Source organism: Anser anser, assembly GCF_964211835.1.
Source record: "Anser anser genome assembly, contig: SUPER_W_unloc_9, whole genome shotgun sequence".
Classification (NCBI taxonomy): Eukaryota; Metazoa; Chordata; class Aves; order Anseriformes; family Anatidae; genus Anser; species Anser anser.
The window spans coordinates 449,698-474,061 of NW_028154223.1; the positions used below are offsets into that span (position 1 = coordinate 449,698).

Here is a 24,364-nt window from a genome sequence, read left to right on the forward strand (position 1 = left end):
CAGGTTTCCAGTTCCTTGGCCAGCTGGCTCCCGAAGAGGGTCGGGCTATTCTTGAAGCCTTGCGGAAGTCTCGTCCAAGTTAATTGTGTCTTCCGTCCATTTTGCGGGTTTTCCCATTCAAAGACAAATAATTTTCTACTATCCTTACCAAGAGGTATGCAAAAGAAGGCATCCTTTAAATCTATCATGGTAAACCATTTATATTTCTCTCTCACAGATGTTAACAATGTGTAAGGGTTAGCTACTACCGGGTGAATGTCCTTTGTTATTTCATTTATTGCTCTAAGATCTTGTACCAATCTATATTCACCATTCGGCTTCTTTACTGGAAAAACTGGAGTATTATATTCCGATTTACATTCCTCCAAGATCTGATATTTAAGAAATTTGTCAATAATTTTCACTATCCCCTGCCTAGCTTCTATCTTGAGTGGATATTGTTTGATTCGAACAGGTCTGGCTCCTTCCTTTAATTCCACCTTTACCGGTTGTGTCAGTTTTGATTTCCCTGGTATATCTGTTTCCCATACTATTGGTATAACTGCATTTTCTACTTCTCTTGGAATTTTAACAAAGGGTTTATCTTTGATCATCAGGATTTGTCCTATTTTGGACTCAGGTACCTTCATTATTAATTCTCCATCCTCAAAGGTTATTGTTGCATCTAATTTAGCTAATAAATCCCGTCCCAAAAGTGGAATCGGGCATTCTGGTACATACTAAAATTTCATGGGTTAATTCCTTACCTCTAAAACGCAAATCAAGAGGTTGTAAGAATGGCCGTTTTTCCTCCTTCCCTGTGGCTCCAATTATTGTAGTTGTCTTATTTCCTAATTGTCCTTTTAAACTATTTAACACTGAATATGTTGCTCCTGTATCTGTCAAGAACCTCACTTCCTTATCCCCTAATTGAATCTTTACTAAAGGTTTTTTGGCTGCTTTATGTTCTGTATCTAGTCAGCTACTAAAATCTCCCAGCACCATTGCCTTAACGGCTTCCTGATTCTGAAGCAAATTTCCTGAAAATTGGTCTCTCCTAAACGGACACTCATTTTTCAAATGCCCTTCCTTCTTACAGTAAGCACACTGATTCAATCCCAATCTTCCTCCTGGATTTCCACTAAAATCTCCATGACCCCTTCCTGTATTAACTCCCCGTCCTCTAACAAATCCTCTTCCTCTCCCTCTAAATCCTTGGTTTCCTTTGCCTTGAATTACTGCTAACAAGTTCTTTTGCTGCCTCCTAGTGGATTCCTGTTCTCTGTTGTTATATACTTTCCAGGCTATTTCTAATAACCTATCCATATTTCTCAGATCTGCTCCTTCCAGTTTCTGTAATTTCTTCTGAATATCCTCCTTTGATTGTCCCAAAAAGATAAGAGCTAACTGTGCTTTAGCTTGTTCTGTTTCTACATCTAGGTCAGTATATTTCTTTGCGGTTTCCTTAAGCCTTTCTAGGAATGCAGAGGGAGATTCAGTTTTCTCCTGTCTAATATTATACAGTTTGGACCAATTTATAGTTTTGGGCATGGCATTCTGCACCCCTATCTGTACCCAATCCTGATACCTTTTCAACCTCCTCATACCTTCCCCTGTATTATAGTCCCATTGCGGGTCTTCCGTCGGAAAGTTCTGATCTATGTTTCCCGGGACTAACCCATTGCGAATATCCTCTCTTGCTCTTTCTCTAGCTGCCCTTAACACCATATCCTTTTCTGTTGAGTCCATTAATGTATCTAATATTACTTGAAGGTCATCCCAGTCTGGATTCTGGGTCTTAATTATCATTGTCATTACCCTAGCTACCTTATCTGGGTTTTCCCGATACGTTCCTGCTGCTTGTTTCCAAATCACTAGATCCCCTGGAGTAAATGGTACTTTAACATATACTGGCCCTTCTCTCCCTACTCCTTGTCTGAGAGGAGCAATTATGTTTTTCTTTTGCCTTATTGTTCCGTCTTTCTCTCTTATTATACATTCAGTAGCACCTTTCTGGTCCCGTCATCGAGTCCTATACGATACTGGGGTAGCCGAAGCTACCGCTCCTTTTTCTTCCTTCTCCCCCTCGCTATCCTCGCTTTCTTCCCTGACAGGCTGTCCTGGTTCTAATGGGGCTGATGGTACCACTTCCAAATCTATATTTCCATCGTCCTGCCTGTAATACATACCATTTTCTAACACTTGATGCCCTATACAACACCTTTCTCCTGTACACGCTTTACACTGCTCATCAACAGTTATCTTAGCCACCATTATCCCGCAAGCGCGTTGCCACTCAGGCTTATCCCACAAATAGAAAAATAGCTCCACATATGGGATCTCATCCCACTTGCCTTCTCACTTACAGAACAACGTTAATTGTAAGATAGTATTATATTGCAAGGTTCCATTTTCTGGCCAACTCTCTTGATCTTCTAATTCATACTGTGGCCAGCAAACATTACAGTAATCAATTAATTTACCTTTTCGTAACTCCTGCCCAAAGCCCCCCTCCTTCCAATGTGCTAGTAAACAGCCCAAAGGGGAAGATCGCGGTACAGGAGTATTGCCACCCAAAATACCTTTAAGTTTTTCCATTATAGCTATAGCTTTTACCAAACCAAACCAGATGCTGAACCTGCAGCAAAACCAGACCACTGATGCCGAACTTGCAGTGCTTTCGCGACTGTCTTACGGACGGCGCCTAGGCTTACCACGGGAATTCCCTAGCCCAACCGTGCGTAGCTTTCGCCGTGTCTGACCGGCAGGCTCCCAGACCAGATGGGTACCGATTACCAGAAAGCACCTTTTCTCTTACCCTTCCAGAGGTACATTGTGAGCAGCGGGGTCGGTCGCGGCCGATGGCTCCCCGAGAAACTCCTCGGTGCTGGCTGGAGCGTGATCAGTTCGCAAGCCACCTCAGCAATGCCCATGAGGTCCCATCTGGGTCGCCAAAATGTTAGTGTTCATGAGGACACACAACCACAGAGTGATTATATGAAGGTGCTTTACTAGGCGCCGGAAATTAGGGGCATGTCTGCCCAAATCTAACTTTGTTCGATTTGTACACACAACAAACATACTATTTAGAAACACACATTTGCATAATATACTCGTAATCATCAGTTATCTATATAGTCATTGGATGAATGTATATTCCATCTTCTATAATCACTGCCCCCTTATTAATCTGATTGGTCCCTTTCCAGTTACTTAGATACTTTACTGATCTCATTAGATTTCAATGGTATTTACCTTAGTTTCCAAACCATTTATTCACCTAGCAATTATCTCCCAGGTATCCCTAATATTTATCCTAACTACTATCTCTAGATCAAATGAGCATTTATGGTATGCATTGTTAACAGCAATACCGGTTTTACTACTAATACACCTGTTGCCATGTTCACTTTTACCAACAACTCCACAATCAGTAAGATTGTAAAGTAGGTATGTTTATTCAGCGCCGGGCAGCACGGGGGGTAGTCCCACCAAAGTCGTGCGTGCCCTAACATGGCAACTTGCTTTGGTTATATATAGTAAAGAGTTACATATGCATGAAGTTTCCCAGTACGCCTATACATATGCATGACCTGTCCCCGCTTAGTATTAAAATTAGCTCCAAGAAGTCATTTCCATAAACTCCTCCCATCTGCACTTGCGCAGTGCCTTCTGGTGGTGGGCGCTGAGGGTCATGAGGATGAAGTAAGATGTCTTCATCAGGGTTGAACTTTTCACCTCATCTCCTTGCGCATGCTCTCTGAGGCCTTGGTCACAATCTGGGCCATAAGGTTGGTTTGGTCCGGTTCTCGGGGTCCGAGGGGCTCCTGTTATCTCGAGGCCTTGCATGTTTGACATTCTTTATCTTGTCCTTTTGTGAACAGTCCTCCTTATCTCTGAGCCCTTGGTCAAAGTCCAAACCATAAGGTTGGTTTGATCTGGTTCTTGGGGTCCTAGGGGCTCCTGTTATCTGGAGGCCTAAGCGCAGCACAGGCACAGTACATCGCAAATGTAGCACATATTAAGCAATGAGTGTTGCCTACATATTCATTCTTAATCAATCACTCTCTAATTTCTAATCCCATGTTTCAGTCCCCCCTTTTCTGGAAAATCTAGTAAATTCTTTTACTTAATACAAAAATTCTTCCCAATCTCTATGATATGCATCCCTCAATGCCTTGCCATGTACTTTCGTCAAGGAAGCTAGTATCGCCATTCGTTGTAACAATTTCCAATTCCAAACAAGTATTACAAAAGACAATATTAAACTTTTACCAACTAATATCAATAAAACAATAATTGGGTGACATAATGTGTTCAAAATCCCAGTTGCAGTTGGCGACTATCCAAAGAGTGTGTCCCACCAGTTGTGATTTGCATCTTGTTTTACGCTTTGCAAATAACTTGTGAGTGCATCTATTATTAGTTTGTGGTCTTGGTCTTCAGCCTTTTCCCATCTCGGTAATACCTTTGAAACTTGCCATTGGCTAGTTCCCAATGCCAATAAGGGTGACTGTAGGGGCTGTTAATCATTTGGCACCCTATTTTAATTTCATCCCCTATGGTTCTTTGGTATGTTCATTCTTCTCCTAATTTTTGCCATTCTTTTAATGTATATAAATGGTCACCATTTGTTCACCACATAACCACAATTGCTAACTTTCCATTAATGCTCTTATCCTCTATTGTTACGGCTTCGGACCAAGGCCACTCACCATTCTCTATTATCATAGAGGCACCTTCCAATTCTTGAATCACAATTACGACTATAAGCCACAAAAATAAAACAATTCTGCTAACTAAATTTTCTGCAAATTATATTACTAAATACTCCTGACCGTAATGTCCTCGTTTTGGTCGACTGAGCTTTAGTTTCAATTTACCGTTACCCAGCGTTACTTTCCAGGGGGCTTCTGGAGCTTTCTTCACTTGAGAATGGTGAATCCAGGCACTCTGTTCCTTGATCTTAATTGCGGTGAAGGTAGTAAGAAGCACCTGGTATAGTCCTTCCCACTGTGGTTTCAAAGTTTTTTCTACAAGAGACTTAGTTACCTCTCGGGCTTTGGCAGTCCTAGTGGGGAAAGCCTCTGGCCATCCTGAAAAGGTATCTGTTAACACCAGTAAATATCGACACCCCCCTTTTCTTGGAAGTTCAGAAAAGTCAATTTGCCACTGTTGCCTGGGCCCATGGCCTTTTCCAATTTGACCCAGTTTTGGTTTGGGGGCATTTTTGGGGTTAGTCTGGAGACAGAGATCACATTGTTAAGTTATTTGAGCGATGGTAGCATATAAGCTCCTGGCAATAATTTTCCAATTAGTTGCAAAAAATAGACAAAAAATAGACAAAGCGTCTATTCCCCAATGTGTTTTCCGGTGTTCTTTCTTTACCAGTGACCACAATAAATTGGAGGGGATGACTAGCTTCCCCTTCCCTTCTTTGGTAATAGCCCATCCCTCTTGGTTATATTTTCCCTCTTGTCTTTCGATTAATTTTCTATCCTTTTTGTTATATACAAGCTTACCCTTACTTCAAGGGGAATTTGCCTGTCTGGAATCAGGGCTCCCTCAGTTGCTACCTCACCTTCTACTGCTTCTTTTGCCTCTCTGTCCGCCAGATCATTTCCTTCCTCCAATTCTGAACTCACCTTCTGGTGTGCTTTAATGTGCATGATTGCTACCTTTTCAGGCAGCTGAACTGCTTCCAATAATCTCGTTATTTAGTCCGTACAGATGTTTATTTTCCAGATTCTATTACGTCTTTGCAAGTGGTAACTGCATACGCAGCATGTCGTTTTCCGCTGATGACATAGCTGCTCCCATATTTCCACATCATCAAAGGAGTGTCCTTCAGATCTGGACGGCTGGAGTAGGTAGCTTCAATGGTCTCCAGGCAGTCATAGTTTACCGGCTCCCCTTGGTTTCTGCTGATTTCAGGAACCTTTGTGGGGAAAGCCAGCGACCGCCTTTCACTTCCAGCACCGTGGACACTGTGTGAGACACTAGCACAGTTATTTTCTGTCCCAAGGTGAACTTGCGTGCTTCCTGGATATTTAGCACCACTGCTGCAATGGCTCTGAGGCATCCCGGCCATCCCTTGGCGGCAGCATCCAGCTGCTTAGAAAAATAAGCAACTGCCCTTCAATATGGTCCCAGGTCCTGTGCTAGTATTCCCAGGGCAATCTCCTGTTTCTCAAGGGAGAACAGGAAGAATGGCTTATTTACATCTGGAAGTCCCAGAGCTGGAGCTGACATGAGAGCCTTCTTTAGTTGGTCAAAGGCTCTCGTGGCCTCCTTTGTCCATTGGAGGTCCCTGTTCCCATTTGCAATGAGCACATACAGCAGTTTTACAAGCGATCCGTAATTATAGATCCACAATCTGCACCACCCCGTCATTCCCAAAAAGGTTCGCAGTTCTTTTATTGTCTCGGGTTTCAGGGTTTGACATATCGCTTCTTTACGATCTTGCCCCAAGGTCCGTTGTCCGGCACTAACCTCATAACCCAGGTAGGTCACCTTCTGCTTTACCACCTGAGCCTTCTTCTTTGATACCCTGTACTCCTGTAGTCCCAGAACGTTTAGGAGGCTTACCGTCCAGGCCACACATGCTTCTTCTGTCTGGGTGGCTATTAGGAGGTCATCTACGTACTGCAACAGCCTTCCTTCTCCTGATGGGGCTTCCCAGGTCTCCAAGTCCTTTGCAAGTTGTTCTCCGAACAAGGTGGGTGAGTTCTTAAAGCCCTGAGGCAACCTTGTCCATGTGAGCTGTGTTTTGCGCCCACTCTTAGGGCTTTTCCAACCAAATGCAAAGATTTTCTGGCTGGCTTCATGGAGAGGGAGGCAAAAGAAGGCATCCTTCAGGTCTAAAACGGTAAACCAAGTTAGCTCTGGTGTTAAGCATGTTAATCAATTATCGGGCTAATTCCTTCTCTATCTTCCTTTTTCAAGGAGTACTGTTTAAGTGCATTTTTTTGCCTTCCCTGGTACATTAGAAGATCATACTCTGGAAAACACTTGACTTAGGATTTCCTCACTAATTTCCTCTTTGGTCTCAATAGCTGTCAATATCAAACTCAACACTTCCACATGTCTTTGATCATTTACCTCCAGAATAATCTCCCCATTTTTAAATGAAATGGTTGCTTGTACTCTTTCCAATAAATCTCTCCCTAGGAGTGACTCCGGGGAGTTGGGCATGTATAGGAACTTGTGAATGCCCCACTGTTTCCCATATTTATATTTCAATGGTTTTGTAGAAATATGCTATTTCAGATTGGCCAGTTGCCCCCTTCACTACAACGTAATCATTACCCACTGATACTAATGCTTTATTTAAAACTGAATATGTTGCCCCCGCATCTACCATAAGTTCCACCTCTTTTCCCTCCTTCCCCAGCTTCATTTTTATAACCAGTGGATCTGCTGGGGTAGATTCCCCCGGTCCTCTTCAGTCATCTTTTGCACGCGCGACCACCACCTCCCTTCCCCGGTTCCCTTTTCCATTTCTTTTCCGTTCTGGGCATTCGTTTTTCCAATGCCCAAATTTCTTACATAGGGCACATTGCTCCTTGCCTAGCCGGGGCTGTTCCTGTCTGGGCCTCCTTTTTCCTTCTTCCCTAATAACTGCTATCAGCCTCTTCTGCATGTTTAATTGAGGAAGATAAAAGTCCTCTCTCCTTCCAAATAGCCCCGTGTGCATGCACCACACCAAAGGCATATTTCAAATCTGTCCAAATGTTTGCCAGCTCAAGAGATCTTATCAAGGCAATGATTTCCACCTTTTGGGCTGATGTTTGTTACCGCATATCCTGTGAGGCGAAATCCCTGGCGGACGAAGCTGCTGCCAACTATATACCAATCCTCCGCGTCTTCTAGGGGTGTTTCCTTTAAGTCTGGTCAGCTTGAGTATACCGTGTCCATGGTCTTGATGCAATCATGAATGGGTGATCTGGAAACTCTGTTACTGAGGAAAGAGGCTGGGTTCACAGTATTAGTGCCGAAAAAAACATTTAGTAAACTAATAGTCCATTGCGCACATTCCTTTTCTTCTTCAGTAGTTATCATTTGCGTATTGCAACAGCGTCCCCTTTTCCCGAAGGGGTCTTTCAAACTTCAAGATCACAGTTCCCGAATATGGTGGGGCTATTCTTGAACCCCTGTGTTAACACTGTCCAAGTAAGCTGAGTTTTCCGTCCTCTATTAGGATTTTCCCATTCAAAGGCAAAGAGTTTCTGGCTTTCAGTTGCCACAGGCAGGCAGAAAAAGGCATCCTTTAAATCTAGTACCATGAACCACACTTGACTGTTTTTCTCAGTTTGTAATTCCAATCATTTTTTCCCAATTTGAATTTCAAGCATTGCAAAAAATGCCTTTTCCTGTTGGCCAGTTGCTCCTATTACATTTACAGACTAATTAACACAGAGAAAGAAGCTCCCGTAACCAACAAAAAAATTCAAGCCTCTCTTCTTCATTCCCTAGCTTTATTTCAACCAGTGGACCTGCTAGGGGAGATGCCCCAGGTCCCCGTCATTCCTGACTGTTGTAAGTTTGTCCTGCAACCTAAGACAATTTCTTTCTGATATCAGGGGCTGATTGCCCTAGAAAGAGGCTAGCCAATTGCCTCTGTTTGTTTTCTGAAGCCAGGTCCAAATTTTGTTTGTTTGTTTTGTTTTGTTTTGTTTTCTCCTCATTGCATTTCAAAGTTGGTCCAAAAATTCCATAGGGGTTTCTTTTGGACCTTGTTGGAACAGATTCTCAATTCCCAATTTAACCAGATTTTGGTATTTACATAATTTCCGGGGTGATTAGGGTCTCAGTGTGGGGGGGGGGTCGGTCAGGGGAATGCAGTCGTTGACAGTTCCCTGAGCGGTCCCATTGGCAATCCGAGCTCACACATGAACTCAGGTTGTTTTAAGAGTTAGCTGCTTTTCTGTTTCCATGACAACTCTCTCGGACCCATCATGGTGATGGGCCCAGAGGGCTCACGCCCGTGATTTTGAGATCTCAGCCTCGGGTTGAGACGGAACTATTAACATTCCTACATCCTCTTTCCCTGCTCATTCAACTTCAAACAGCTTTGTCAAATACTACATGCCACACCTTTAACACCTTCAACAACCCTTTAAACACTTCCTTTATGTTTCTCCAGCCTGTACTTTTCTAATGCCAGCACCAAAGGCTCAGTCAGGGGCCGACTTAATTCCATACCTTTTCCCTCCAAGATGATGAAACAACATATCAGTATACAACATTTCATCCCATTTCCCTTCTCTCCTCAAAAACAACATTAATTGCAAGATAGTCTTATAGTCGATTGATCCATAAAGTGGCCATTTAGCTTATATAGTGGCCACCATTGATTGCAATACTTAGTGAAAGTCCTCTTGCTTTCTGTGCCCCCAGTTCTAACAATATCCTTCCAATGTGCCAATATGCACCCAATGAGGCTTTCTTTAAAACGTCTTTGTTTTGGATATTACTCATTTCCTTGATTTCCCATTCCCTTCTATTTATTTATTTATTTATTTATTTATTACTATTCCTTATTAGTTACTGTCCCTTGTTTCAATTTCCACACAAACCTTTTTATTGCAGGTTTTTACTATCTTTTCCTGATCTTCTTCCCAAATGCCCCAATTCTCTGGGATTAAACTCTTCTTCCCACATACAAACTTTACTATTTCAGATTATTAATGAGCCCCGTTCCAATCACAAATCCACAGGACTTCGGGAAAACACCTGAAGCACTCAGCCCTCCATCTTCTACACAAAAAATACCAGCTTTTCCACAAAATTTACATTTCAACAAGACCGAATTTCAAGCCGAATGCCAATTTTTCTCATGCACTTTGTTAGTAAGCCCATACAAAACAAGGAATCACTCCTGAATATCTGTCAATATGGGGGTTTAAAAGGTATTGAGGCCTAAATAAATTTGCTCTCCCCCTTCTTACCAAATTCCCAGGGCTCAAGCCCAAACCACCAAAGAAGTGACTATCTCCTTTCTGCCACTTCGATAATCAGTCAGCCCCCTCCCCCCCCAATACTTGGGAAACTGACCAAACACCACCGCGAATACACCAAAACTTCTAAACTGTTAGTTACTTAGATAATGCTCCTGCCTTTCTTCTTGTCACACTCAAAACATTTAAGAGGATTACAAGATACACCACCAGGCACATATATTGGGCACCACCAATCAAAACTTGGATAAAACAGCACTTCTTTTTGGTCTGTCATGCACTTCGTCTCCGGCTGTTCCCCTCGCGGAGAATACGGACCCGCGGATCGGAACTCCGCACTCTCTTTGCAGCGATGCTGCGTCTCACTCACACAGCACAATCATGCAATCACACAGAGAGGTCTCTAGCACATCTCATTCATACCACAAGAATATATAATTTTAGAACGGTAACCAACCAAACAAGTATTGTCTCTGACTGTGTTCTTCGTGGAGTGACTCATTCCGCTTTGTTTCAAACACATACACAAATACTTTCAACACAAAATACCTGGACATTTAAGAATAAGACATACAATTATTAACACTCCAGTTAGTATCCTTCCAGCAGCTGCAAATATTACCCAGGTAACCTTGTCACAACTGTGAGAGGCCCACTTACCCTTCTCCTGCTTCTTATACAGTCATTAGCAGGTCCGTCCTGGCTCCCAAAACCGGGATGCAGCGGTAACCTCGGATTTGCTCGATCTACTCCCAAGATCGCTAGCGGCCGCTCTGTCGGTCAGCAAATCTCCCTTGACCACTCTATCGGTCAGCCTGTAGGGTACCCTCCTCCCTTACGGGGACTATGCTGCACGCCAGATGTCTCTGTGCGATTTACCAGCTGCCCAGGCCACGCGTACGACTTACAGGCCCTTCCTGTACTGTAAAACATACTGTTTGTCCGCAGCTTCAGGAGGTCTTTGTCTGCTCCCGCGGTGAGTGTCTGGGAGTGGAGTCCCCTCCGAGCAAAATACTCGGGGTGCACCTAGGGGCGTCTGCTCCGCAGTCGATCCCGCAGCTGAGCAGAGTGTCTCCTGCCTGGATCGCCAAAATGACTCGCGGAAAGCTGACTCCACAATCAATAAGATTGTAAAGTAGGTATGTTTATTCAGCGCCGGGCAGCACGGGGGGTAGTCCCACCAAAGTCGTGTGTGCCCTAACGCGGCAACTTGCTTTGGTTATATATAGTAAAGAGTTACATATGCATGACGTTTCCCAGTACGCCTATACATATGCATGACCTGTCCCCGCTTAGTATTAAAATTAGCTCCAAGAAGTCATTTCCATAAACTCCTCCCATCTGCACTTGCGCAGTGCCTTCTGGTGGTGGGCGCTGAGGGTCATGAGGATGAAGTAAGATGTCTTCATCAGGGTTGAACTTTTCACCTCATCTCCTTGCGCATGCTCTCTGAGGCCTTGGTCACAATCTGGGCCATAAGGTTGGTTTGGTCCGGTTCTCGGGGTCCGAGGGGCTCCTGTTATCTCGAGGCCTTGCATGTTTGACATTCTTTATCTTGTCCTTTTGTGAACAGTCCTCCTTATCTCTGAGCCCTTGGTCAAAGTCCAAACCATAAGGTTGGTTTGATCTGGTTCTTGGGGTCCTAGGGGCTCCTGTTATCTGGAGGCCTAAGCGCAGCACAGGCACAGTACATCGCAAATGTAGCACATATTAAGCAATGAGTGTTGCCTACATATTCATTCTTAATCAATCACTCTCTAATTTCTAATCCCATGTTTCATTATAAATATTGCTAAATTCAGGTTGAGTTGTATCTTCATTTATAACATGTTTAACTGTGGATTGGCCTGCAGTATTGCTATGCCTATATCTTTGTTCCAAGCTTGTGATAAAGGACAGATTTATTCATCCTTGAAGGTGATTGTATATATTTTTTAAGTGTTAAATCTAGCTTTTGTGATAAAGGTTTAGCCTAGGCATACATAAAAGTATATACTGGAGTCTTACTATAGTTGATTAAAACCATAATGTTACTGAGGAAGAAAAGATTATGGATTATAAACCTTCATGATTCTAGTCTAAGCAAAAATAATTGACAGATAGTTGCATTTAATCCTTAGCTGTGACTACCCAAAGATGCTTTTTGAGGACTTTCTGACTGTAAGCCAGATTTTCAAGGATAGAATTTGTAGTCCATCAGTGGTGGTGTGTGGTTTTTTGTTGCTTTTGACAGTAAGCTCTTTTTTTTTTTTTTTCAACAGGGAAAGAAATTCACTCTTTACATATTTGGTCTGCTAATATTTGTGATGTGCAAAGGTTGAATTTTGCTACTTTCATGTATAGGATGGCACAGTTAGAAGGGTGAGGCTGATTGTGTTGGTTGGTTGGTTTGTTTGGATGTTTTTGTTTTTTTTTTTTGGCTTGGTTTGTTGTTTGTTTGTTTGTTTGTTTTTGCTATCTGGCATCAGTGCATATTTATTTATTTTTACCACTAAAACCTCAGCAATTATTAGATCTCCAGTAAATGATCAAGGATAATGATCAGTAATACAGGGCAAGCGCAGATGGATGTGGTTGACATTATGATTGTTACTGTTGCTATTGGGTTTCAGCAGAGTGGACTAATGAACAAATACAACACAGCATTTAAGTAGGAGGTTTTTAGGGCTGCAGCTCTGAAAATTCTAAGAAATGCCATCAGTTGTCATCATTGAATCAAGTTTCAGAAAAAAGACATCAGTTTTCTGCTATTAAATCACACTTAGTGGATTCACTGTGTATTTAGTAAGGCAGCAATTAGATTTTGTGTGTGTGAACTGTAAGGACCAGGTCCCACAACGTTGGTGAGCATTTTGACAAGAACCTTGCTGTAAAGAAATAGAGGAAATAAAAGGTGTATAGTTCCTATTTCTATTTTTCTCAAGGGAAATTTATTGTGACCTTAAGTGTGACAGGATTTCTCATAATAATTATATAACTTGTATAAATAGGGAAGTAGTGGTAATAAGAGAACACATCTGGAAACTGGCAACTCAACTGTGAGGTTTGGAGCCTAACTGGCTTAAGGATTTTTAATCATCTCCTGGATTTCATTCAAAGTAATATGGTGATCCCTTAATATTAAGGGATGTTAAGAGTGTGGCTGCCTCTTCCAGTCCAGGACTCCATTCTGCCCAGCCTGGGAACCCAGGATCTCTACCCGAGCTGAGGGACATGGCTGCCACTTTCGTGTTTGTAGGTTCAACCAGTAGCAAAGCTGAACACGTATCCCAGAGACACACAGACACGCACAGAACACGGACACGGCCAGTCACACAGATTGCCACAGACAAGGCACTGCCTTCAACAGCACCTACATATAGGATTCACATAAAACAAATATAGACAGCCAAGTCCCCTTTCTCCTATTCAGATGGTAGCGAAGAGGAGAAAGTGTCAGCCTGATTTACTGACTAGGGAGGTTTGCTACCTGCCATGGGCTTGGATCTGGGATGTTGTGGAGGCGCTGCCGAAGCTGGTTCGGCCCTCTGACTACTACCCCCTGCTCTTACTCCACGTGGGTGCAAATGATACTGCAAGGGGAAACCTGGACAGTATCAAAAGGGACTACAGAGCTCTGGGGGAAGTAGTCAAGGGCATGGGGGCCTAGGTGGTGGTCTCCTCAATCCTGATGGTGAGTGGAAAAGATGTGAGAAGGAGAGCACTGATAAGACAGGTCAATAATTGGCTGTGGAGCTGGTGTCGGTATCCAGGGCTCTGGGTTCTAAGACCATGGGACCCTGTCTGACAATCATCTTCTGCTTCGGATAGATGGAATGCACCTCTCTAAGCAGGGCGTCCTATTTGCCATATGGATGCGGGGCATCTATTTTTGCCAATAGGATCGCTGACCTCATAAGGAGGGCTTTAAACTCAGAGTGACGGGGTAAGGACAGGGTAACGAGCAATACACTGAAAGAGTGACTGACAGGGTTGCTGAAAAAAGGGCATTGGGTGATGTGACAAGGAGGGATCACAAAATCAACTAAATGGGGATTAAGCAGGGTCACCTCCAGCGCTTGCAGGTTAGCAAGGTAATGCCTACAAGGCAACATTATAGCAAAATCCCCCAAATGCTTTCTAGGAACCCAACATGCTGGGGTGCCCCTCCAAAGTGTCTGGACACTAACGCATGCAGTATGGGGAATAAACAAGATGAGTTAGAGACGTGTGTATGGTTGCAGGGCTGCGCTCTTATTGGGATCATGGAGATTTGGTGGAATGGCTTCCATGACTGGAGTACTGCAATGTAAAGATACAGGCTCTTTAGGAAGGACAGGCTGTTGAGAGGAGGAGGGGGTGTCACCCTCTATGTCAATGACCAGCTGGAGTGTATGGAGCTCTGCCTGGGGATGGATGATGAGCCAAGTGAGAGTTTATGGGTAATGATTAAAAGAGAGGACAGGTAAGGGTGACATTGTAGTGGGTGTCTGCTATAGACCGCCTGACCAGGAAGAGCAAGCGGATGAGGCCCTCCACAGACAAATAGAAGCAGCCTCACATTCACAGGCCCTGGTCCTCGTGGGGGACTTCAACAACAGCGATATCTGTTAGAGGGACAACTCAGCAGGGCACAAGCAATCCAGGAGGTTCCTGGAATGTGTTGATGATAACTTCCTCCTCCAAGTGATAGAGCAACCATCAAGGAGCGGGGCTCTGCTGGACCTCATTCTCACCAACAAGGAAGGTCTTGTTCAGAATACGAAGGTCAAGGGCAGCCTTGGCTGCAGTGACCGTGAGATGGTGTAGTTCAGGATCCTGAGGGGAGGGAGCAGGGTAAAAAGCAAGCTCACAGCCCTGGACTTCAGGAGAGCAGACTGTGGCCTCTTCAAAGAGGTGCTTGGAAGAGTCCTGTGGGATAAGGCCCTGGAGGGAAGAGGGGCTCAAGAAAAATAGTTAATATTCAAGGGTCACCTCTTCCAAGCTGTGCATCTCAATAAAGAGGAAGTCAGGAAAAAATGCCGGGAGGCCTGTGTGGATGGGCAAAACTCAAACATAAAAGGGAGGCATGCAGACAGTGGAAGCAAGGGCAGGTAACCTGGGAGGAATACAGAGACATTGTCCAAGCACCCAGGAATAAAGTTAGAACAGCTAAAGTCCAAATGGAATTGAATCTGGCTAGGGATGGCAAGGACAACAGGAAGGGCTTCTACAAGTCCAGGTTGGGAAGTAGGAGAAATTTCTTCTTAGAAAGAGTGGTTAGGCATTGAAACAGGTTGCCCAGGGAGGTGGTGGTGTCACCATCCCTGGGGGTGTTTAAGGGAAGTGTAGATGTGGTACTTAGGGACATATGGTTTAGTGGGTAATTTTGGTGGTAGGGGGATGGTTGGACCAGATGATCTTGGAGGTCTTTTCCAACCTTAATGATTCTATGATTTTAGTAAGAATTTAGCATGACTTTTTACATTTTCATGATGGGTTTGGCTCATGTTAATCGCTAAGTTAGCAGCTTAAGGGAAGCTGCTGCTTCAGTATTTGAGAAGTGCTAAAGTATTGAAACTGGTACATAACATCTCACTCATTTTGCTTCACTAAAATTTCCCCCTTATTGTTAAACACCAGTTCAGCTACAGCACCAATATCAACATATGGAGTGCTGGTGTCACTGAGTCATTTTAAATCACAACATTTAAACTAGATTTGTTGTGAGTAAGGCTGAGAGCACAGTGCATCTTCAAGGTATCCCTTCAAGGAAGAACTTGTATGTCTACCAGGCAAGTGGACCACTATGGAGAAGGGAATCCAGTACCTGAGGGAATTAGCCGTACGGGAGGTGATTTATAGGGACCTAGACAACGGACAAATATCCACAGATCCAGATGAAGTCCAGTGTACACGACCCATGTGGTGGAAGTTTGTACGGAGTGCACCATCATCATATGCCAGCTTGTTGGCAGTAATGTCCTGAAAAGAACATGAGGAACCCACAGTGGATGAAGTGGCTAAACAACTCCGTCAGTATGAAGAAAGTCTCTCCTCTTCCCTACAGGCCTGCGTCTCAGCTGTGGAGAAACTTTCTGAAGAGTTCCACCAACTTAAAGAGAGTTTATTTTCCTCCCCACCTATCAGGGGTAAGCGTCCGTCCATGCAAGGAAGACAATACAGTGGGTACAAACCCCGTGGCACCCTGTGGTTTTACCTACGTGACCATGGAGAGGACATGAGAAAATGGGATGGAAAATCTACTGCGACCCTAGCGGCCCGGGTACGTGAGTTGCAAGAAAAAGCAATTGGGAAAAAGGGGTTCTCTGAGTAGCTTGCTGCTCCAACTTCCAGCAGGCAGTCCTCCAGACACAGAAATGAAGATTCTGACCAGGATTAGAGGGGCCCTGGCTCCAGCCAGGGGGAGGAAAGGGACAATCGAGTTTATTGGACTGTGTGGATTCGATGGCCTGGCACGTCAGACGCACAGAAGCATAAGGCTTTAGTAGACACCGGTGCACAGTGTACTCTAATGCCATCAAGCTATAAAGGGCCAGAGCCCATCTGTATTTATGGTGTGACGGGGGGATCCCAGCAGTTAACTGTATTGGAGGCTGAAGTGAGTCTAACCGGTAATGAGTGGCAAAAGCACCGCATTGTGACTGGCCCAGATGCTCCGTGCATCCTTGGCATAGACTTAGAAGAGGATATTTCAAGGACCCAAAAGGGTTCCGCTGGGCTTTTGGCATAGCTGCCTTGGAGACAGAGGACATTAAACAGTTGTCTATCTTGCCCGGTCTCTCAGAGGACCCTTCTGTTGTGGGGTTGCTGAGGGTCGAAGAACAGCAAGTGCCGATCGCTACCACAACTGTGCACCGGCGGCAATATCGCACCAACCGAGACTCCCTGATTCCCATCCATAAGCTAATTCGTCAACTGGAGAGCCAAGGAGTGATCAGCAAGACTCATTCACCTTTTAATAGTCCCATATGGCCAGTGCGAAAGTCTAATGGTGAGTGGAGACTAACAGTGGACTATCGTGGCCTGAACGAAGTCACGCCACCACTGAGTGCTGCAGTGCCGGACATGCTAGAACTCCAGTATGAACTGGAATCAAAGGCAGCCAAGTGGTACGCCGCAGTCGGTATCACTAATGCATTTTTCTCCATCCCTTTAGCAGCAGAGTGCAGGCCACAGTTTGCTTTTCCTTGGAGGGGTGTCCAATACACCTGAAATCAACTGTCCCAGGGGTGGAAACATAGCCCTACCATTTGCCATGGACTGATCCAGTCTGCGCTGGAGCAGGGGGAAGCTCCTGAACACCTGCAGTACATTAATGATGTCATCGTGTGAGGGGACACAGCAGAGGAAGTTTTTGAGAAAGGGAAGAAAACAGTCCAAATCCTTCTGAAGGCTGGCTTTGCCATAAAACAAAATAAAGTCAAAGGACCTGCACGAGAGATCCAGTTTTTAGGAATAAAACAGCAAGATGGACGTCGTCAAATCCCAATGGATGTGATCAACAAAATAACAGCTATGTCTCCACCAAATAACAAAAAAGAAACGCAAACTTTCCTAGGTGTCGTGGGGTTTTGGAGAATGCACATTCCAAATTACAGTCTGATTGTAAGCCCGCTCTAATAGGTAAGAAGAATGATTTTGAATGCGGCCCCGAGCAACGACAAGCCTTTGAACATATTAAATGGGAGATGGTTCATGCAGTAGCCCTTGGGCCAGTCCAAGCAGGACCAGATGTAAAGAATGTGCTCTACACCACAGCCAGGGACAATGGCCCCACCTGGAGCCTCTGGCAGAAAGAGCCTGGGGAAACTCGAGGTCGACCCCTGGGGTTTTGGAGTCGGGGATACAGAGGATCTGAGGCCTGCTACACTCCAACCGAAAAAGAGATATTGGCAGCATATGAAGGAGTTAAATCTGCTTCGGAAGTGGTCAGTAGTGAAGCACAGCTCCTGGCACCCCGACTGGGTGGTACTGGGCTGGATGTTCAAAGGAAGGTCCCCCTCTACACATCATGCAACTCATGCTACATGGAGTAAGTGGGTTGCACTGATTACTCAGCAGGCTCAATAGGAAACCCCAGTCGCCCAGGAATCTTGGAAGTGATTATGGACTGGCCAGAAGGCAAATATTTTGGGATATCGCTGGAGGAGGAGGTGGCCCAGGCTGAAGAAGCCCCACTGTACAACAAGCTTCCAGAAAATGAGAAGCAATATGCCCTGTTCACTGATGGGTCCTGTCGTATTGTGGGAAAGCATCGGAGATGGAAGGCTGCTGTATGGAGTCCTATACGACGAGTTGCAGAAGCTGCTGAGGGAGAAGGTGAATCGAGTCACTTTGCAGAAGTGAAAGCCATTCAGCTGGCTTTAGATATTGCTGAACGAGAAAAGGGGCCAGTTCTCTATCTCTATACTGATTCATGGATGGTAGCAAATGCCCTGTGGGGGTGGTTACAACAATGGAAGCAGAACAACTGGCAGCACAGAGGCAAACCCATCTGGGCTGCTGCATTGTGGCAAGATATTGCTGTTCGGGTAGAGAACCTGGTTGTAAAGGTACGCCATGTAGATGCTCATGTGCCCAAGAATGGGGTCACTGAAGGTCATCAAAACAACTAGTAGGTGGATCAGGCTGCTAAGATTGAAGTGGCTCAGGTGGACCTGGACTGGCAACATAAGGGTGAATAATTTATAGCCCGATGGGCCCATGACACCTCAGGCCATCAAGGCAGAGATGCAACATACAGATGGGCTCGTGATCGAGGGGTGGACCTGACCATGGACACTATAGCACAGGTTATTCATGATTGTGAAACATGTGCTGCAATCAAGCAAGCCAAGCAGTTAAAGCCTCTTTGGTATGTTAATTACTCTATAATACTGTATGTCATCACTACTGTGATTGCTATATTTGATATGAATGGTATCACAGTAAGAGTTATGCAGATAATGATGAATGAATTTTGATAGAATTGGACAAGCACAGCTTTTTGATGGAACCAGAACGGGTTTCAGTGTGTGATGACCCAATATCACAGACCATCTCAAGAAAGATTGGTGTGACAGTTGGAGCCCAAAGTCAGTGATGGTCTAAACAAACTCAGTAGACCTTTTATATATACATATACTAGGGAAAATGTTGGCCTGCTGCTGAATGTGGCAGGTGCCATGGTGCCAAAGGATACAGAAACAGCAGAGATGCTGAATGCCTTTTTTGCTTCAGTCTTTACTGCTAAGACTAGCCCTCAGGAATCTCAGACCCTGGCAACAAGTGAGGAAGTCCAGAGAAAGGAGGTCTTTCCCTTGGTCGAAGAGGATCGGGTCAAAGATCATCTAAGCAAACTTGACATCCACAAATCCATGGGCCCCAATGGAATGTACCCACAGGTGCTGAGGGAGCTGGCCAGTGTTATTGCTAGGCCACTTTCCATGATCTTTGAAAGGTCGTGGAGAACAGGAGAGGTGCCTGAGGACTGGAAGAAAGCTAACGTCACACCAGTCTTCAAAAAGGGCAAGAAGGAGGACCCAGGCAACTACAGGCCAGTCAGCCTCACCTCCATCCCTGGAAACGTGATGGAGCAGCTCATCCTGGAGGTCATCTCCAAGCATGTGGAGGATAAGGAGGTGATCAGGAGTAGTCAGCAATGATTCACCGAGGGGAAATCATGCTTAACCAATCCGATAGCCTTCTATGATGGGATGACTAGCTGGGTAGATGAGAGGAGAGGGGTGGATGTGGTCGACCTTGACTTCAACAAGGCGTTTGACACTGTCTCCCATAACATTCTCATAGAAAAGCTTGGGAAGTGTGGCCTAGATGAGTGGACGGTGAGGTAGATTGTCAATTGGCTGAATGGCAGATCTCAGAGGGTTGGGCTTAGTGGTGCAGGATCTAGTTGGAGGCCTGTAACTAGTGGTGTCCCCCAGGGGTCCCCAGGCATTTCTTTACTGTGAGGATGACTGAGCGCTGGAACAGGTTGCCCAGAGAGGTTGTGGAGTCTCCTCTGGAGATATTCAAAACCTGCTTGGATGCCATCCTGGGCAATGTGCTCTAGGTGATCCTGCTTGGCAGGAGGGTTGGAGTAGATGATCTTCAGAGGTCCCTTCCAACCTCAACCATTCTGTGATTCTGTGGTATGAAAAGTGGTGATTAATTGGGATGTATTGGAAAGTGTGGGACCCGAGCATGACATAAATGGTATGGAATAAGGGGTGGATATTGTCATGGTTTTGGCTAGGATATAGTTAATTTTCCTCCTAGTAGCTGATATGGTGCTGTGTTTTGGATTTAGGATGAGAATAATGTTGATAACACACTGATGTTTTAATTGTTGCAGAGCAGTGCTTACACTAAGCCAAGGACTTTTCAGCTTCTCGCTCTGTCCTGACAGCTAGGAGGCTGGATGTGCAGCAGGAGCTGGGAGGGGACAGAACCAGGACAGCTGACTCAAACTGGCCAAAGGAGTATTCTGTACCATATGACATCATGCTGAGCAATTGATATGGGGTAGCTGGCCGGGGTGGGGGGACCGGTTGCTCAGGGATAGGATGGGCATTGGTCAGCGGGTAGTGAGCAATTGCATTGTGCATCACTTGTTTTGTACACATTGTTATGATTACTTTTATCATTATTATTATTTTCCTTTCTTTTCTGTCCTAATAAACTGTCTTTATCTCAACCCACAAGCTTTTACTTTTTTTTTTTTTTCCAATTCTCTCCCCCATCCTGCTTTTGGTGGAAAGGATGAGCGAACGGCTGAGAGGTGTTTAGCTGCCTGCTGGGTTAAACCACAACACTCTTCCTGAATATTAGAAACTTAAATTGTTTATTAGTGAAAATGATATGTAGTCTGTCTATTCTTTTGTCAGTTAAGTCATTGAACAACTATACAATATCAGCATCTGCACTTTGTGCAGAATTAAAATATTTATTTTGATTAAACAACGAATGAATTTGACAGTTATTACATGCACATAGGAATATATAAAGGATTATATGAAAAAAAGAATGGGCTATGCTGCTTAATAATAACTCCTCTTAAAACATCATCTTTTTCCAGATTTGTATTATGGCGGAGAAGCTTTCTCTGTAGAACAGCCACAGTCTTTTACTTGTCCTTATTGTGGAAAGATGGGTTATACAGAAACATCTCTTCAAGAACATGTTGCTTCTGAACATGCAGAAACATCAACAGAGGTGGTAAGCTGCTTCAGCATTTTTTTTATTACAGTGAAAGCATATGAAAATTTCTCATCTAGAAATTGAGTATATTTTTTTCCTTGAAGTGTGTGTTCATTTAAATGCTGAGTGGGGAGGTATGTACCTGTATTTGAGAGATGAGAATGTTTTATTAAGGTTTTTGTAATTAGTGAGTACACTCAATAAAATGTTTCATTTCGGTTAGGTACATGGAAAATGATTAAGTCACCATTGAGTTGTATGCCTCTGTTACTTTTGTTTTTTAACTGGGCAACTTCTAATGTTGTAGTAGCATAGTACTAAATATTTTATTTACATGTAGCTTCTGCCTCCCTCTATGAATATTAGTACCCGTGCCGTTATATTCTGACTATAGGATGAATATAGCAGAGAATCATTGACTTCAGAACTTTAATGCTGATGTTAAATTAGCCCGACAATGTTCTGTTAGTTTGTTTTGTTTGAAAACAAACAAAAATCCAGAAAACATTTCCTGAAAATCTGTGGATGTTTTGGAAGTTTCCTACATCTTACTGGTATTCTAATATAGTGAGATTGATCACGTAAGAGAGGAAGAAACCACACTATTTAGTTGGCTTGATATTAAGGCTGCCCTTTTTGGAGCTTATTTACTATATGTTTGGCAATATTTAGAATCTTCTCATGGTTATTCTATATAGCAGTGTCTCTCCATTCACATGTAGTTGCCTAGCTGTCAATCTGGCACACAATGTCCTATAGGTCTATAGTTATGTCAGCCTTCTTTAGTTGGAGACAGAGAAAGGTATGCAGCTGATCTGTTGATCTGTTTTTTAAAAAGCTTTTGAAATCTGGTATATTTGTGCATCAAAACTTGTTTTTCTGTTAGGATTATTACTGTTGTTTCCCTCTACCACCAGCATTAAAACAGATGGCATGTTTAAGAATATGCTTCATGAAATATTTCTGTTTACAGTCCTCTATCTGAGGTATCAGTGCCTAACAACTTAGTTGGAGTAGAAGAATGTGGCTAAGCAGCTAATAATCTCTTTGTTGGGGTAGCTAATATCATATTTGAGATGTATAACCTCAGATTCTAAAATATTATCACAGATTACTTTCTGGAAAGGCCTGTTGATAGAAAAAGTTACACATGTAGGTGCCTTTGAAATTCTGATCTATGTGTAAGCGTTAAAATAAATATACTTCATTTTGAAAATAGTTAAGGCTAAAATGGCCTTATCTTTTCTTCCTCACCACCCCTCCAACAGTGGTAATTGGTGCAAAGTGATTATACACCATACAGTAGAGTAAAGGAAGAATTGTTCTGCTTCTGTTTTTGTTGGTAATCATTCTAATCTCTTCCAGTTTTTATATCTAGATGTCACTGTTGCTTGAGCCAAAAGGTCTGAAATTTTTCGAAAGTGTGAGGTGACTTCTTTGCACTTGGTTTTGATGCTATTTGAAATGGTTTATTATCAGACTTCATTTACAGTTTTAAGAAACTTGCACTGCTTAGTGTTCAGTCTACTTTATTTTTAGAAAAATCTGTAGCCCTGTTTTTAGATTTCTCTTTTTGGTATGGGGGTATGTTTTGTATTTATTTTTAAAGCTTGCTTCACTAATTTAAGTTATGTATGTTGGCAATCCTAGGTTAAATTCTTAATCATGAAGTTTTGGTATGTTTCCACCAGTGGAGGTTATTATAGAGGAGGATATAGAATCATAGAATGGTTTAGATTGGAAGAGATTTTAAAGATCACCTAATTTCAACCTCCACCTTCCACTAGACCAGGTTGCTAAAAGCCCCATCCAACATGGCCTTAAACACTTCCAGAGATGGGACACCCACAATTTCTCTGGGCAACCTGTTCCAGTGCCTCACCACCCTCAGAGTAAAGAATTTCTTCCTTATATCTAATCTAAACCTACCCTCTTTTAGTTTCAAGCCGTTACTCCTTGTCCTGTCACTACACTCCCCGACAAAGAGTCCCTTTCCAGCTTTCTTCTAGGCCCCCTTTAGGTACTGGAAGACCACTATAAGGTTTCCCCAGAGCCTTCTCTTCTCCAGGCTGAACAACCCCAACTCCTTCAGCCTGTCTTCATAGGAGAAGTGTTCCAGCCCTCTGATCATCTTTGTGGCCCTCCCCTGGACTTGTTCTAATATATCCATGTCCTTCTTATATTTGGACACCCCAGAGCTGGATGCAGTGGTCCAGGTGGGGTCTCACAAGAGCGGAGTAGAGGGAGAGAATCATCTCCTCTGACCTGCTAGCCATGCTTCTTTTGATGCAGCCCAGGATACGGTTGGCTTTCTGGGCTCGTGGTGTTTTTGCCTGACTTCCTCTTTGTTGGGATGCATCGCTCCTGAGCTTGGAGGAGGTGATCCTTGAATATTAACCGGCTTTCTTGTGCCCTTCTCCCCTCCAGGGCTTTGTCCCATGTGACTCTACCAAGCAGATCCCTGAAGAGGCCTAAGTCTGCTCTTCCAAATTCCAGGGTAGCAAGCTTGCTGTGCTCCTTCCTTGCTTCCCTCAGGATCCTAAACTGCACCATTTCATGATCACTGCAGCCAAGGCTGCCTTTGCACTTCACATTCCCTACCAGCCCCTCCTTGTTGGTGAGAATGAGGTCCAGCATAGCACCTCTCCTTGTTGGCAACAAGGACGTTGTCATCAATGCATTCCAGGAACCTCTTGGATTGCCTATGTCCTGCTGTGCTGTCCCTCAAACAGATATCATGGTTCTTGAAGTCCCCCATGTGGTGGTTTTTACCTTGTTGGGCAGCTGAACTCCACCACAACCGCTCTCTCACTCCCCCTCCTTAGAAGAAGAGGGAAAGAAGACAGTATGCTGGAAAGAAAAAAAACACAACTCACGGGTTGAGATAAGGATAATTTAACTGACGAGAAAAGGAAAAGGGAAAAAAAAAACACACCACAAAACAGGCAAAGGCTGCGCGGAAGCACAGAGGGAGAGAGAAAAGAAATTACTCTCTACTTCCCATCAACAAGCGCTGTTCAGCCACATCCCAGGAAGCAGGGCCTCAATGCGTGTAGCGGTTGTTTGGGAGGACAGACATTTTCATAACGAGAGTCCACCCCTCCCCTCTTCTTCCCTTTCCCACCTTTTATTGCTGAGTGTGACATCGTATGGTATGGAATATCCCTTTGGTCGGTTTAGGTCAGCTGCCCTGGTGTTGTCCCCTCCCCATCTCTTGCCCACCTCCAGCCTGCTGACTCTGGGGGGGGTTGGAGGGAGTCCTGATG

The 24,364-nt window shown here is 44.0% G+C and overlaps 1 protein-coding gene across 2 annotated transcripts in view; it reads left to right on the forward strand.

Annotated features, from left to right (window-relative positions):
• Nucleotides 1–24,364, forward strand: part of LOC310888973 (E3 ubiquitin-protein ligase KCMF1-like) — a 118,738-nt gene that overhangs the window by 49,295 nt on the left and 45,079 nt on the right. Inside the window, exon 3 of one of the 2 annotated variants that reach the window (XM_083852686.1) lies at nt 20,977–21,113. In XM_083852686.1, the coding sequence (XP_083708812.1) occupies nt 20,977–21,113 (137 nt within the window). Of the gene's footprint in view, nt 1–20,976; nt 21,117–24,364 lie in introns of both variants that reach the window. The other variant, XM_083852685.1, reaches the window with a different exon arrangement.